The sequence below is a fragment of the Talpa occidentalis genome, unplaced genomic scaffold (genome assembly GCF_014898055.3).
Source record: "Talpa occidentalis isolate TD23 unplaced genomic scaffold, MPIMG_talOcc4v2.1 talOcc4.2, whole genome shotgun sequence".
Lineage (NCBI taxonomy): Eukaryota > Metazoa > Chordata > Mammalia > Eulipotyphla > Talpidae > Talpa > Talpa occidentalis.
In genome coordinates, this window is record NW_023602073.1 from 74,414,075 (window position 1) to 74,430,000 (window position 15,926).

Sequence of the window (15,926 nt, forward strand, 5' to 3'; positions counted from 1 at the left end):
AAATAACTTTACTTCCTGCCGCGCCCACTGCTCCCCTCAGCACTGTACTTCGTCACTCTGCCTGTTCTACTCTCCGCTCTGGCTCTGGTGAATTCTCTCACCCTCCCATGCCTCTGACTGTACCCAGTGCTTGTACAAATAAATAAATAAATAAATAAAAATCTTAAAAAAAAAAATTTAAAAAATTAAATAAGAATAACTTTACTTTATTCCATGAGTTTTGATAGCTTGAATTTATCTATCACTCAGTTCAAAGTATTTTTTAATTTTCATTTTAATTGAGTTAATGTCTCAGTAGTTATTTGGAAGTGTGTGACTTAAAATTCAAACATTTGGGTTTTTCCAGTTTTTGTTGAATTTTAGCTTACTTTGTACAAAACATACATTATTTTCATAAAATGGTATATTTTGATCCAAACACTATGCATGCTCTAAGTAATATATATATATATATATATATATATATATATATATATATATATATATATTGGTTAAGAATTGTGACACTATTTAAATTTATGGATAGAACTTGAAGTTACTTTTGAAAAATTACTGGGTAAGAGCTCTACTCAATTCATATATTCTAAAATATTGTTTCTAACTCATTCGACTTCTTTACACAGAAATTTAGAATCCAATTTCTACATTTAAGAATTTATATTGTGTATTAATTCCATTCTTCTCTGTTTTCGATTTTTTTAAGATTTATTTATTTATGTGTATAAGAGATGGGGTGTAGACCAGAGGTGAAGGGGGCTGAGAGGATTCACCAGAGAGAGTGAGGAGCAGAGCAGGCAGATCTACTGAAATACACTGCTGAGGGGAGCAGCAGGCAAAACAGGAAAGGTCTGCTATACCATGTGGGTTGCTCCCTGGCCAGCCAGGCATTGAATTTGTGGGCAGTGGCTGCAATAGCTTGGTAGCACCAGGGAGGCCCATTTTTTTTTTTACTTTTCATTTTGTATACATTTTATATTAATCTGGATGGTTCTATGACATGACTCTGTTTATCTGATCTTCTGTTTAATCTACCTGTGCATTTCTTGTCACATTTTTTATTTTTTGCAATTTCCATTTGAATTATTTTTCCAATTTTTTATTATACTCTACATAAAATCATGTAATTTCTTAAATTTATAATAGAATTATTTTCAATTTTTGAATGTTTTTTTTTTCTATAGACATTGCTCCTATGGTATTGTCTTTTTGTACGCCTGGTGATTTTTATTGAATAAATGATATTTTTTAGGAAAACTTGCACAAATTATTTGTTGCTCTAGAAAATGTTATTTTTCATAGAGCATTTTCTTTGACTTTGGTGCGGAGTTAATGTTAGATTACAAATGTCTTCATTTATTGACCATAGCTGTAGCCAAAGTGATCCAGTTGTAGACCTTGAGCTTTAGTTATTGCTCTCTGTTCACTCAGATTATTCAAGTTGTTACTCAGTTTATATTATTGTGTGTTATTTTTCCTCTCAATCCTTAAGTAGGACTTGCAAATGGCCAAATCTTTAAGAAGATGTGCTGAATGTTACATGAACATCTGTTCTCTATCCTTTCCTCTTGAATGATGACCCTTCAAAAGTTCTTACTGCCTCAGTAGCTTTCCAATATCTTAAAGAGATGTGTGCTACTTCTGGTTGTTTTGGGTGGGAGATTTGCTCCATAGCAATCTTACCTATTATTACGAGAAACATAAACTATTTAGCAATACCAAAGCCAGTTATCTTTCAGTACTATAACATATTTAGTACTTCAGAGAACAATTGGTAGTTCTTGGAAGTTCGCGAACTGAGAATCTGTGGCTGAAATGGCACAACTATTTAGACATGGCTTAAATATTCCCTTCTTATTCTGACTCTATGTCTGGTTGACTGTATCTATACAACTGGTGTTAATCACTGTCTCTAGTCTGATGAATTCTATATATTTATTATAACTGAAATATATATCCTAAAATAGATATCCATAAACCCAAATGGCAAATGGATAATACACAATTGCTCACATTCATAAAATATAATTTTTCATCTTCTATCCCTCTTTCAAATAAAGCCATTTCATTCTCCTTTATTATATAATTTGTTGAGCCACATGATTTTCTCCCCAACTGTCAAACAACTTACCTAGTCATCATCCTCAGTTTCTCTCACTTCCTTGCCTAATATCCAGTCCTTCACCAAGAATTCATGTTTTAAAGTCATTATTATTTCTTGAATTCAATTATTTCCTTTCATTGTTTCATCACTATATTACACCCCTGGACTTCTAAAACAGTCTCAAAATTGTTCTTCCTGCTTCCAGTTTAAGGGCATATATAATTTCCATATTCCTTCTAAGTCATCTTTTAAAAATAGAAATAGAATCTGGTCATGTCCTTGCTTAAAATCCTTCAGTGATTATCCAAAATCTGCAGGACAAAGTCTAAGTGCTTCAGCATAGTATATAAACATTTTATGATCCATGAGTTGAGTGTAATATAAAGATGGAACATTTAGAAGATGAAAAATATATAAATAGTTAGGAATTCTTATATGGAAAGCAAGAGAGAGCCAAGAACTAGAGTTATAAACTTTGGGGATTAATCTCCTACAGACAAGAACTGAAGTTGTGGGAGTGAATAAAAACAAAGCAAGAAAGAATATGGAAGAAAAAGACAAGAGGATTAAAGAGCTATGGATGGGGTGAAGGAGCAAAAGATTTTAATAAAGGAGAAAATACATATGTAAGTTCATTGCAGGCAGTGAAGTAAGTAGCCATCAGAAGTCATGGAAAAATAGATTACTTACATGTGTTAATTAATTCAAAGGGTACAAACATAAGGACAGACCAGACCGTCATCTCTGAATACCTCTGAGACAGGGTAGATGGAGATGCAATTCCAAGGGGCTATATTGGGGCAGACCTTTTTGATGACTTACCTGTTAAGAGTAAAAAGATATGAGTAACCATGAAGTTGATATTCCCCCCTCCTCAAATAAATTCCACTCCAGTGAAATTACAACTCTCTGTATAGCGATTAATAGAAGTGCAGTGGCCTTTCGGCCTCTTAATCTCCACAGGTCAGCTTTAAAAGCCAAGGACTACCTAGCTCTTAATAACAGTGCTGTTCTGGTCTCTGGCAGCTCCTGCACAGTTACCTAACCTTCAAGAAGTTTGAGGCCCTCCCTGAGAGGAATCATGCTACTCAGAGATAACTGATAAGCCCAAACTTGTTTCCCACTTTCCTCACTGTATTTTTCCTCCCTGAAGAACTCTTTCAAACTTGATTTCTGTACATTATTATCTCCCTTATGTTTCCATTATATAACATTCTTCTATGCCCATATCCTTCCCGCACATTTGTGTGTGTGAAGACACTGTCTTTCTAAATCCCTTCCTAGACAAGTTATTCATTGTGGTGTCTTTATGATTCCCTGTGCTGCCTCACTGCTATCGCTATCGACAGCAGTGACAGCATAGTTCTTGAGAATTCCCACCTACATTAACATAATAAGCAGGTGTCAGGGGAAATATACTTGTCAAATTATAGACTTTTATCTTCTCTTGAGGAAACAAAACCTGAAATATAGTTTAAATGTATTAAATATATTAAATATTTTAAAAGTTTGCTTTCTGTTAATATTAGATAACATTTTTAGGTGGTACGTTTCACACCAGGATGTACTTGACTTGCCCCATCTGTCAAACTTGCAGGGAAAAAAAGTAGCATGTTTGCCTGCTGTTCTTCTGAGTATAGACAGAGAGATTTGCAGACAACCTTGCCAGGATGCGGAAGTGAAGAATGGGAGATTGAGGCAGGAATATTGGCATATAGGCCCACGAAGAGAAGGCCAAACTAGCAATAGAAAGGACTTATACCAGAGTGACAGGGTGCAATAAAGGTGGAGAAAGGGAAGATACCTCAGGATTTCAGGGAGAATTTGTTTTAACCTTTAAGGGCTACATCAATAGCCAACTTCCCTGTTTTTTAATCTCTATATTGTAATGATTCTGCATGATTCCATTCTGTAACCTGCTAGCAAAAAAGAGTCCTAACAAGAGTTAAATATTGGTTATCTTGTTCTTGTGTATTCAGTTGCTATTTGTTGTTTCTCATTTAGAAAGTAGTTTTATTTCAACTTGCTAATTTATTTGTATTTAATTTAGAAGATGAAGGCCATCTTACCCTTCCTTAAAGATGCTTTTTGTTCTAGAAAATCTCACTAGAAACAAATATATTTCTACAATATAAAGAACCTAATAATCTAATTTTTTAAATTCATTCCTGAAGTGACAGGGTAAGCAGTTTCAAAGGCTTTCACTGACACTTTGTGGCAAAGGGTGGAACTACAATATTTTTTAGTCTCCTGACATGATTATCATTTTATGTATGTGTAATACAACACAATTAATAAATTAACATTTACATAACTCAATAAATAATAACCAGAAAAATGCACAATATTTCATTAAATATTATATATAAATTTAACAAAATCACAACCTATTATAAATGATTTGGTTTCACAAACAAATAATGAAAATTATATATGAAAATCACAAGGTGGCTTTCTTTAACACTGCCGTTCACATATTGGAATGACAATGTTTTTTATTATTGTGTATTCTTTACCTATTTTAGCCATTTATTCATTTAAAAAAGTCATCATCTGAGTAATTAATATTGTCCCTCGGCATTTTCATTCTGTGTTTCGTATTTTTGAGGGACACTACTATAGGTTCAAGCATTTCATTTTCCAAATTGTAGCCCCCTTTGTCATGGAAATTATTTTTTAAATTGTGATAAAATATATGTAACAAAATTTACTGTTTTATCCATTTTAAGCATACCATTCAGTAGCATTATGTACATTGCTGTAGCATTACTGTGAAGCCATCACCACCTTTCATCTCCACTACAATTTGCATCTTGCAAAACTGAAACTCTGTTCCTCTTAAACAGTAATACCCCATCATGCCCACCTTGTGACTCTAGGTCCTGTCTTAAGGCCTACCAAGGCTCATCAGAAAGTAGAGCATGGAGAACTAAAAACCAAGCTCATAACTGAAAAGCAACTGCGTTCCCTGTCAACTGTCAGTCTTTACTCAAAAATAATGAAGACAAGTGTTCTATTCAGCTGCTGAGGTTTTTCTCTGCTTTTTTAAAAGAATCTTACAGGTAATATACTATAATGAAGACAGCAGTGTGTTCTCAGTTTATGAATAAAAAGTTTCATGAATATTTATTTATTGCAAAGTATGATCTAGGTAGTGTTTGTATTGGGGAAAAAACTGTAGAATCCTTGAAGAGTTTGTGAAAGTAAGAGGTCACTCAGAATATCTTTGTACCAGTAGTTAAATAAGAAAATATACATACAAATATCCATAATAATCCATAATAATTTTAGAATGCAATTATTGACAAGGAGTGGTATAATGTAGATAGGGTTTGGAGAATGAATGAAATCATGTTAAATTAAACTAACTACGATTTTTTTTTTTTAGAGGCATGCTTATTTATTTATTTATTTATTTTATTTGTTTGTTTGTTTTGTTTATACATGCACTGGGTACAGTCAGAAGCGCGGGAGGGTGAGAGAATTCACCAGAGCCAGAGGGGGGAGCAGAGCAGGCAGAAGGACCAAAGTACACTGCTGAGGGGAGCAGCGGGCGGCAGGAGAGGTCTGCGCGCCATGTGGGACCCTCCTCCGGTGCCCGGGGAGCAGCCAGGGATCGAACCGGTGCTGCAGAGGCTGTGGGCAGCTTCGTAACCCAGCGCTCAACCGCTACGCCACCGGGGAGGCCCTAAACTAACTACGATTTTATGAAACTAACATTTTGCTTGTCTGATTGGTGTTGGATGTTTTTGTATGGGTTTATCTGGTAGAAAAGGTAGTTGAAATTGGAATATGGCATTTACAGTGAGAGAGAGCAAACATACTGCAGCTTTGAGAATTTTATGGACATCATTCAAGTTACGGGGTAAGGGAAGTTCAACTAGAACTCAGTGATAGATTAGTCATATAAGGATGTTGTATTTAATCCAGAATAAAAAGAGAGCTCTTGTTGAAATGAAAGTTAATGTAAATGGAGTGAATAGTATCAATGAGTGATATAGAGAAAACTCAAGATAGTCAGGATATAGGTTATTACAATACTCTAGCTAATTTGTACCATAATCTGACATCAGGTATTTTAGTAGGAATAGAAAGAGAGTAATAGTGATAGGAGATACTTGGGATATTTCAAAGTTTACTGGGAAGAATTAGAAGGATATTTTACATTTCAGAGAAATATAAAGTCCATGATGAGAATACAGAAAAAAGGGTAAGTTTAAATTTGTATAAATTTGATGAACTATCAGGAGAAGATAGTATCCACCTTGTACCTTTAATACTTTGCTGGTTGAATGAATGAATGGACAAATGGGTGTTTGGTCAACACAAATTTACAAACTATGCACCTAAAAATGTTTGTGTAGTTCTAGATACCTCATTTATGGATATCTACTAATCATCTTGAAAATTACCACAATAAAGAGACCTGGGGTTTGAGAGGCAAAAGGTCTGGTGTAGTATATGAAAGGTATGATGATATTTAGCCCAGAAAAGAAAAGTCTTGGGGAATAGGTATATCTCTCTTTAATATTAGAATGTACATAATGTGAACACCATATATAAGATATTTTAAGATGGCACAGAGGCATTATCTAAATACAAAGTCCAAATTAAAATTCCTCCAGTTGTCCCTATAATATTCTTTATAGATGTCTCTTTATTTTTTTTTTTCTTTTTGGCTTTTTTCTCCAGCAAATCACCAGAAGATAGGAGAGAGACAAGAAAGTATTATTCTGCAGTTTCCCAGGGACTCAGGACCTGGTGACACCTTAATTTTGGACTTCTAGCCTCCAGAACTCTGGGACATTATATTTATGTTTCTGTGAAATACCAATGTAGGGTACTCAGGAAAACAACATAGACATGTTGTAAAGATATATAGCTATAGATACATGGTTTATTCCTTAGGTTCCTTCCAGTGAAAATCAAGTTCTAATGAGCAGAAGTGAAAGAGAAGTGGATATCAACTCATATGCACAGGAACTTGCTCGTAGTTAAAGCTACTACAAAAGGAATTTAAGAACGTTAATAGTAATCTCTTACTATTTTTTAAAGATTTATTTATTCATGCATACAAGAACAGGGGTACAGGCCAAATGTGTGGGTGGGAGGATTCATCAGAGACAGAGTGGGGAACAGAACAGGCAGACCGACTGAAATACACTGCTGAGGGGAGCAGCGAGCAAGACAGGAGAGGTCTACTGCACCATGTGGGTATCTTGCCAGCTGGCTGGGATCGAACCTGCACTGCAGAGGCTGTGGACAGCTTCATTAAGAATATTCAAACTGGATGGATTTGGGATGATGTAGAGGTGATTTATGCATCAGATTAGTGAGTTAAGAATAAGTGATCTACAACTCCACAATCCTATGAACCTATATTAAAGCCCTGTGATAGAGGCCGTCAACTTTCTTCTCATCTTTATTTCAATCAGGGAGTAATAGACTGGCATAGCATGATATGGTAAAGAAGATTAAATCTAAACTCTGATAATTACTACCTAATTATCCTTAGGCAGGATCCTTAATCTCTATATCCACCTATTAAACAAGGATAGTAATAGTAATTACTTTACAGTTATTAGGATTAAATTAATAATTTAAATTTCTTAGAACAGTACGTGACTCATATTATGTAGTATAGAAATGCTGGTTGAAATATACTTGCTTCTTATTTTTATTTTTTTTTAAACTTTTTTTTTAAGATGTATTTATTTATACAAGCACTAGGTACAGTCAGAAGCTCGGAAGGGTGAGAGAATTCACCAGAGCCAGAGCAGGGAGCAGAACAGGCAGACTGACGAAGTACACTGCTGAGGGGAACAGTGGGCGCGGCAGGAGAGGTCTGTTGCGCCATATGGGACCCTCTCCTGAGGCCGGGGATTGAACTGGCGCTGCAGAGGCTGTGGGCAGTTTCACAGCCCAGTGCTCAACCGCTGCGCCACCGGGGAGGCCCACTTCTTATTTTTAGACATAATACATCAACACTGTCTTCCCACACTGCCATTCCCCACCTCCAAACTATGGAGAATTGAGTCAAAGTAAAGTGTGTTTAATTTTTAACTAGGTTTTCTTTTCTAAATCCAAAGTTGGGCCATTTGCTGGCCAAGCATCTGCAGTGTGATACTTTTACCAATTTCCTCATAACAAGCTGTGGTGATATGTTAGTAAACTGCCAAGATGGGTGGTGTGTGTGTGTGTATGTGTGTGTGTGTGTCTGTTTTATGTGTTTTTGAGAAATAAATCATTCGAGAGTATCAACTTTAAATAATAAAGAATACAGTTTACCCTAGTAAAACTGAGATTTAGGGGAGGGTGCTACTTTGCTGGAGTTAGAGAATATGTGAAATTTTCAAAATTACACAGAAAATTCAGGTATTTTATTATATTAGCATCTGTTGGTGACTAAAAGGTAATTTCAGCTTTAGAAGCTAGTAAAAGCATTTACCAGCATACTTTTAATAAAAAGCACATAATTGTCAAAAAAAATTCATTCAGTGACTTAAACTTAACAAAATGTGCTTTATTTCTTCACTATCTAAGGTTACTAATCGCTCCATCATTTGGGTGCATGGGTGGCAGCTCTGAGAAGTTAATGATACCCCAAGCAAATTCACAGTTCCTTTCAGTGGAGCAAACCTTCAATTGATGTGGGTAGCAGTACTTATACACCTATGCAATTCTGAAGCCAGAGACTGTGTAACCTTTGGATACACCAGACAGAGGGAGGACAGAGAATCAAGGAGGATCTTCATGTTCTTTCTGTAAAGAGCAACCAAGTGTGATAGCACAGCCTTTAAACACAGGGATACACTGAAAGATAATGAGGAAGGTCGCCTGTGAAAGTATTGTAGAGTAATCTTGATTTGAGGTGATGTTTAGAGGGCCATTAAGAGTTATAGGAAGAGAGAATGAGTTACTATAATATATGTACTTTATTTATAACTCCTTCATTTTCACCAAAGTCGACAGGCATTGGTGGTGAAAAGACCAGCTCTTTACTCAGTGTCAATCTGGGTTGTAACTACTTCTGTGCTTTATGAGGCATTTGTCCTTATCCAAGTTCCATAAATTCCCTGTGTTTCAATTACCTCTTATATAAAACATCCTTAATGATGCCTTCCCTTCAGACTATCACAGAGATTAAACAACCTTAAGTATATGAACCAACTCGCTCAGGATTTAGCCATAGTAGGGACCAAATGAATAATTGTTGGGTTTTGTTTTCTAAGCCTCTTCTCAATTAAACGTTTCAAATGCAGAGTTTGGGAGGAGGTAAATGTAAACATCTTGGACAAGGCAACCAGCACACATTTATCAAAAGTAGCTAACTCTTAATTCATCTCAATTCAGTAAATACTTCTTACTTGCTTCTTATATCACTAGATATATTTTTCCATGTTGAGCATTGAGGGAATACAAAGGTGAATCAAAGATTGTTCTTTAACTTCTAGAAATAACAATTCAAATCCAAGATGAAATAAATACAACCTTAAGCTCTATTAAGAAATGTTTCACAAGGCAAATGAACTGATTTTAACATGTATTCTGCCTTTCTACAGAATGACTAATTCAGTGAAAACACAGCATGGGCCTTAAGTTATTTTTCTTTCTTAGTATTGATTTGTGGATTTTTACAGTATTATTAATGCGCTTGACAGTGTTTCTTCTTTGGTACCTATTTTGTTTATTCAGTTACTATCTTAGCATGTTATATAACAAAGTATCACAGACTGGGTGGCTTGTAAACAACAGAAATTTATTTTTCATAGCTTTGGAACCTTAGAAGTCCAAGGTCAAGGTGCTGGCAGATTTGATGCTTTGTGTGGGCCCAATTCCTGGTCATAGGCGGCAATCTTTTTGCAGTGTTCTTACTTGGTAGGAAGGACAAGTGATTTGTTTGCGGTCACTTTCAGAAGTGCACTAATCACATTCATGTGGTTACCCCCTCATGACCTAATAATATCCCAAAGGTCGACTCACTAGTAACATAATTTGAGTGTCAGCATTTCAACATATGAATTTTGAGGAAACACAAACATTCAGTCAATATCAGTAACTTTCCCGTTTTCTTTCCAAATTAGTTTGTGTGGCAGTGTGGAAGAACCACCATATGAGGACAGTGACCAACTACTTCATAGTCAACCTTTCTCTGGCTGATGTGCTTGTAACCATCACCTGCCTTCCAGCCACGTTAGTTGTGGACATCACTGAGACATGGTTCTTTGGACAGTCCCTCTGTAAAGTGATTCCTTATCTACAGGTAATTGTTTTTCATAATTTTTTTTGGGTACAAACATAGAAGCTACTGAAAAAGTATTTTTAATTACTCACATGGCCATATTAACTGTCTAAGGAAGAAACATTCTTGCCTAAGAAATTTTCAAACTGAAGGAAAATAATACTTGAGACTTTCTAGGTAAACAAATTCTGGATAAAAATAAAACAATAGAATCCTCTACAAACTTTTTACTTATTTGATTGCTAATTTTATAATTATAAAATAAAAATCTGAACAATTACTGTTTCCCCTATCCAAATAACCAAAAGCTATCTATTTTTATAAGATGGATCATTTCATATTGAAAAATTAAGAACTGTATGATCGAAGCAGCAGAGTGAACAGATTTTAGTATAGGTTCTGAATTAAACTACCCCAGATTTTGAATCTTTATTCTGCCTTCACTGATTGTATGCTGTCTAGTTGAGCACATAAGCTCTTGTGGATTCAGTTATTTACAAAGGATAATATTTTTAGTTAAAACTATCCTTTCTACTTCTTATGTTAGTGTACTTGGATAATTTATATAAATCACTTGGCATAGTGGAAGGTGATAATTTTATAAACACATATTTTCAATAACTGTCAGTTATTATCTTTAGAAGATGTCTTATTAGTAGTAGTGAAAAGATTTCTATAATGGATTGTCCTACAAGAAGTTAAGAACAAGTACTTTCAGAAAGTAATTTCCTTATTGATATTATGATAGTTCTAAAATCTTTGAAATAAATTCCTAGGAAATTAATGGGTACAACTACAGTTTTCAAAGAGACAAATTCCATTAGCAATTGGATAGTGAATGAAATGGTGATCCCCTTCTACTTTTCCTCCCATAACTATCCCCTAACCACCACTCATTATTTCATCCAACCTTCCAGATGGTGATCATAATATCTGGAAGAAATAAAAATGTGTCACCAATAATCAAAAGTTGGGGTAGGTAGAACAACTGGACAATTAAATTAATTAATTTCAACACTGACATTATACCCTTCACAAAAATGAAAAATGAGTCACAATCCTAAAAATGTAGAACTATAAAACACTTGGAAGATAACATAGAAGAAAACCTACAAGATCTTAGGTATGTTTATGGTCTTTTAGTACCATACTAAAGGTGTGATACTTTTTAAATATTTCATTGATGAGCTGACTTCATTAAAATTTAAAACTGCTCTGTGAAAGATGTCAGAGAATAAGAAAACATCATAGACTGAGAGAAATATTTGTAAAAGCCACATATAATAATGGGCTGTTTTCCAGTATACTGTAAGAACTCATAAAAATTAAAATAAGGGAAAATATACATTTAAAATGGGTAAAAGACCTTAACAGACACCGCACGAGTATTGATATATAGGTGGCAAATAAGCATATGAAAAGATGTTCCGTATAATGTGTCATCAGAGAAATGCAAAGGAAAACAATGATATAATGCTAGACACCCTGTAGAATGCTCGTATTTTGGACCACAAATACCAACTGCTGGCTAGAATAGGTAGCAACAGTGACAGGAACTCTTACTTATTGATGGAAGGACTGCAAACTGGTATAGTGACTTTGGACAAGAGTTTGGATGTTGCTTACAAAACTAAACATAGTCCTACCATGCGATCCAGCAATCACACTCATTTATCAAAGGGAGTTGAAACTTAATGACCACTCAAAAATTTTTATGAATGTTTATTTATAGCAGCCTTATATATAAGCAACTGTGGTACATCCAGGCAATGAAATTGTATTCACTCCATGAGTTATCAAGCAATAAAAAGAGGTGGAGGAAACTTCAGTGCATATTACTTAGTAAAAGGAACAATCAAGATGAAAGGTATATGCCATATGGTCCCAATAAATGACATTATGGAAAAGGCAAAACTTTGTAGATTTTAAGAAGGTCAGTGCTTGCCAGTGGTTGGAAGTATTGAACAGATTATGGAGGGTTTTTAAGGTAGTATAAGATGAAATGATGGCAGCTACATGTCGTCATACATTTCATAGAATGTACACCACCAAAAGTAAACCAATATGTAAACTATGGATATTGAGTCATTATGATGTGTCCATGTAAGCTAATCAATTGTACCAACAGTACCACTTGACGGGGGATGTTGTCAATGTAGAAGTCTATGCAAGTGCAGGGGCAGAAGGATATAGGAAAATTCTTTGTAACTTCACCTTGATTTTGCTGTAATCTTAACATACTCAAAAAAAAAAAAAACATAAAGTCTTAATAAAAACAAAAATTGGCAGAGGCACAAATAGCCCATTACTAGAAATTATGTTGATTAGTCTTTTGGACCTGAAATGTTACACTTTTGGACCTGAAATGTTACAAAGAGATCTTCAGCTTGATATTTCTCCAATGGTCTGTTACAAAGAGAAGTGATAAATTTTAAGGTCACATATCAGTGATGTAATAGTAAGTGGAAACTACTGTAGAAGTTAAAAGCTTCACAGCAAACATTAAATTTAACTATAAAGTTAACTTGTTCTTCAGCTGAAAGTCGTGAATGGGTTATAAAAATAAACTAACAATTCTTTAGAGAGAAATCGTATATGGAGCAACAGACAAAATATCCACATAGAAAAAAAAAATCAATGAGAAATCGTTCTTATGGTATTTGCATGGAGACACTGGGGAAATTATAAATAGTACAGAAATCTAATATTTTGCCATCTCTCTGGTACATCCTGCAAACTCTCTATTTCTCTTGGTTCATTCCAACAACTATCCAGAGGAAAATTCAGGGGTTCCTCTTCAGTTATTAGACCGCTTCAGTTGCCCAGAATATTTTATTAGCCAAAAGAGACTATTTCATAGTCTCTCTACAAACCAGAAGATTCCCTGGTGGAGAGTGGGTAACGAGGGGTGGGTATTTTATTCCCTGATAGGTGCAGTACTGGTGATACCTTCTGTAGACTGGTATTCTAGTTTCTCCCATGTGCACTTGAGAATAAACTGGAAGAGTGTGCAACCAGTGAGTGAAGTTCATGGCATGGGTATCTTTTAAAGTTATCAACAGTATATTTTTACACAGTAAATGTGAAACAAATCCTATAGTTGAAGGAACACCTTCATCTCATGAGAGATATTGTCTGCTTCTCCATAAATGGTATCCAATCTAGTTAACTCAATTGATCTTTTTCCATATACCAAGGAAAAAACTACTGAGTAACCTCAAGATTTGAGTCAGATGAATAAGAATAAATCCACTTATTAGTCAGTCAGCATTGCTTCTTGATGGATATTTATAAATGTACAAAAATATTGGTGCACTGGTAAAATGAGTATTTGCACATTATCTCAATATTTGTTGTCCATTTTTCATAGAATTTTCCCAAATGGAGGAACAGTGCCAAAGGGCAATAAGCCAATCATTTAAATTTGAGTAATTTTTCTCCTAGTTTTGATTATCTGAAACTGCAGGCTTTTGTCCCTGATATGATACTTATGTCTTGCTGAATATTTAAAAACATATTACAAAATGTCCAGCCAAACTTCAAATTTATTTGGTTACATTTAATATCCTTTGGACATTTATTAATTATCTATGATTTATATGTTTTCTTCTAAATATGATAAAACACAACCTTTAGATTTATGAGTGATATGCTATGATACTTCAGCAAATGCCCAAAAATCTTAAAAATCTCACAAATGTTATAAAGCTTAGCTGTATCATTACAATGGTCCTTTTGTGTCTTTATAATTCTATGAAACCAAGACCATTAACATTTAATGGACTTTTTGCTGAATAATTATCATGAATTCTTGGAAAAGATCATTTCCCCTCTAATACTTAGAGGAGCAGTTAACTACTTTTTCAGAGTTACTTTAAAAAAAAAAAAAACTGTAGAAGAAAATCTGTAGAGGAAATGCCAGGAAAAGAACAATAACACCCAACTGAGGTATGAATGATGAATGCTGGATGCTGAGCTCCCTTACTCTCTGAGTCACACTTTCCCACCTTCCAGTCTATTAGTCCCTGTCATCTAAATTTCCTCCTTGGCAAAATTTATATTTGTCATGGATCTCTTAGTTCCATGGCTACATGCTAACATAAAATAGACTCCTTTGTTACCAACCAGTGTCTCCAACATTACCCTGACCACAGGATGCCTGTATTATAAGCTAAAGTATAAACCCAGGAGTATACTCCTAGAATTGAAAAGCAGCAACAAAACTCTCATTTGTAATCACTTATGATAAAAGACAATTGTTTATTTCCACAAGAAAATGCTAATTCTACATTACTGCATATTTCATACCAGAAAATATAGTAGCTACACAGTGAATATTAAATCACTGGGTGCTGAGGGTATATTCAATGTATTCTACTGATAGGTTAACCATGCCCACATGTTCTCTCCTATCAGTCCATACAGAAAAGTCAATACACCTCAGCCCACAGTTGGCATTGGATGTCAGTCTCTCCAATGAACTACTCTGAATTGATTATGACTAATAGTTGAGTGGGATACTAGAACTCACTCCATTTTGCACCATGCTACTTCTATCTCATTCATCTACACTGATCAGAATTCATATGCAATACATCACTAAGTCTTAGTGAACTTAAAGTTCTAATTGTTATACTGGGCAAATATGACCCTGATCAGCAATTATGAAAGGTCAGCTGTGCAGATCTAGACTGCCACATTTTTACTGCCAGGTTAACAATATTGAGGGCTTGATATATTTTCCAGAAATGAATGGAAGTTGAAAGTAGAAGGGAATTTGTTTGAGGAGACATGAATGTACTCTAAGAAAATGCCAATGAATTCCCAGGAATCATTGACCAACCTATGTGTACTCTGGTAGAGTTTAAAATAACACTTAAAAATGGGCCTCCCTGGGGCACAAGGGGATAAGTCACAGCACTGTGAAGCTATTCCCAGCCACTGCAGCATGAGTTTGATACTGGGTCAGGGAGCTACCTACATGGTACAGACCTCTCCTGTCTTGCCCACTGCTCCCCTCAGCAGTGTATTTCAGTCAATCTGCCTGTTCTCTTCCCCAATCTGTCTCTGGTGAATCCTTTCACTCCCCGTACCTCTGGCCTGTACCCCAGTTCTTATATGCGTGAATAAATAAAATTAAAAAAAAAACACTTAAAATGAAATTAGCCTCCAAAAATTCACTTTAGGGCTTATAATTTGTATGATTATTTTCCACTGAAAAGCAGTGTGTTCCAATTAAAAGCTAAAACTCGAACCTTGGGAATGAAAGGAGAAAATTAATAGTATAATCATTTTCACTATCATAATCATAATAAGTAACTATAAACACAAAGTAATTGTGTGTCAGTACTGGACTAAGGATTCTACATCTCACTGACTCTCCCTAAAATTCTGTTGTTTGTGCTATTATCCATATTTTACAGATGAGGAAATGTAAGCTTAGGAAGGTTAGGCAACTTACCTAAGATCACACATTTAGCAAGTGAGATGGGGTTCATGCCTAGGTTACCTGGTTGTGGAATTGATTTCAAGTACATCCTATGCTTTTTCCAGAGAGAATCAAAAGAAATAGAGTTAGCACTC

At 35.0% G+C, this 15,926-nt stretch overlaps 1 protein-coding gene across 7 annotated transcripts in view; it reads left to right on the forward strand.

Annotated features, from left to right (window-relative positions):
- The window catches only part of HCRTR2 (hypocretin receptor 2), a 225,067-nt gene that overhangs the window by 161,970 nt on the left and 47,171 nt on the right, over nt 1-15,926 (forward strand). For all 7 annotated transcript variants that reach the window (XM_054698878.1, XM_054698879.1, XM_054698880.1 and 4 more), the window contains one exon: nt 10,186-10,364. In XM_054698878.1, coding sequence (XP_054554853.1) covers nt 10,186-10,364 — 179 coding nt within the window. The remainder of the gene's footprint in view (nt 1-10,185; nt 10,365-15,926) is intronic.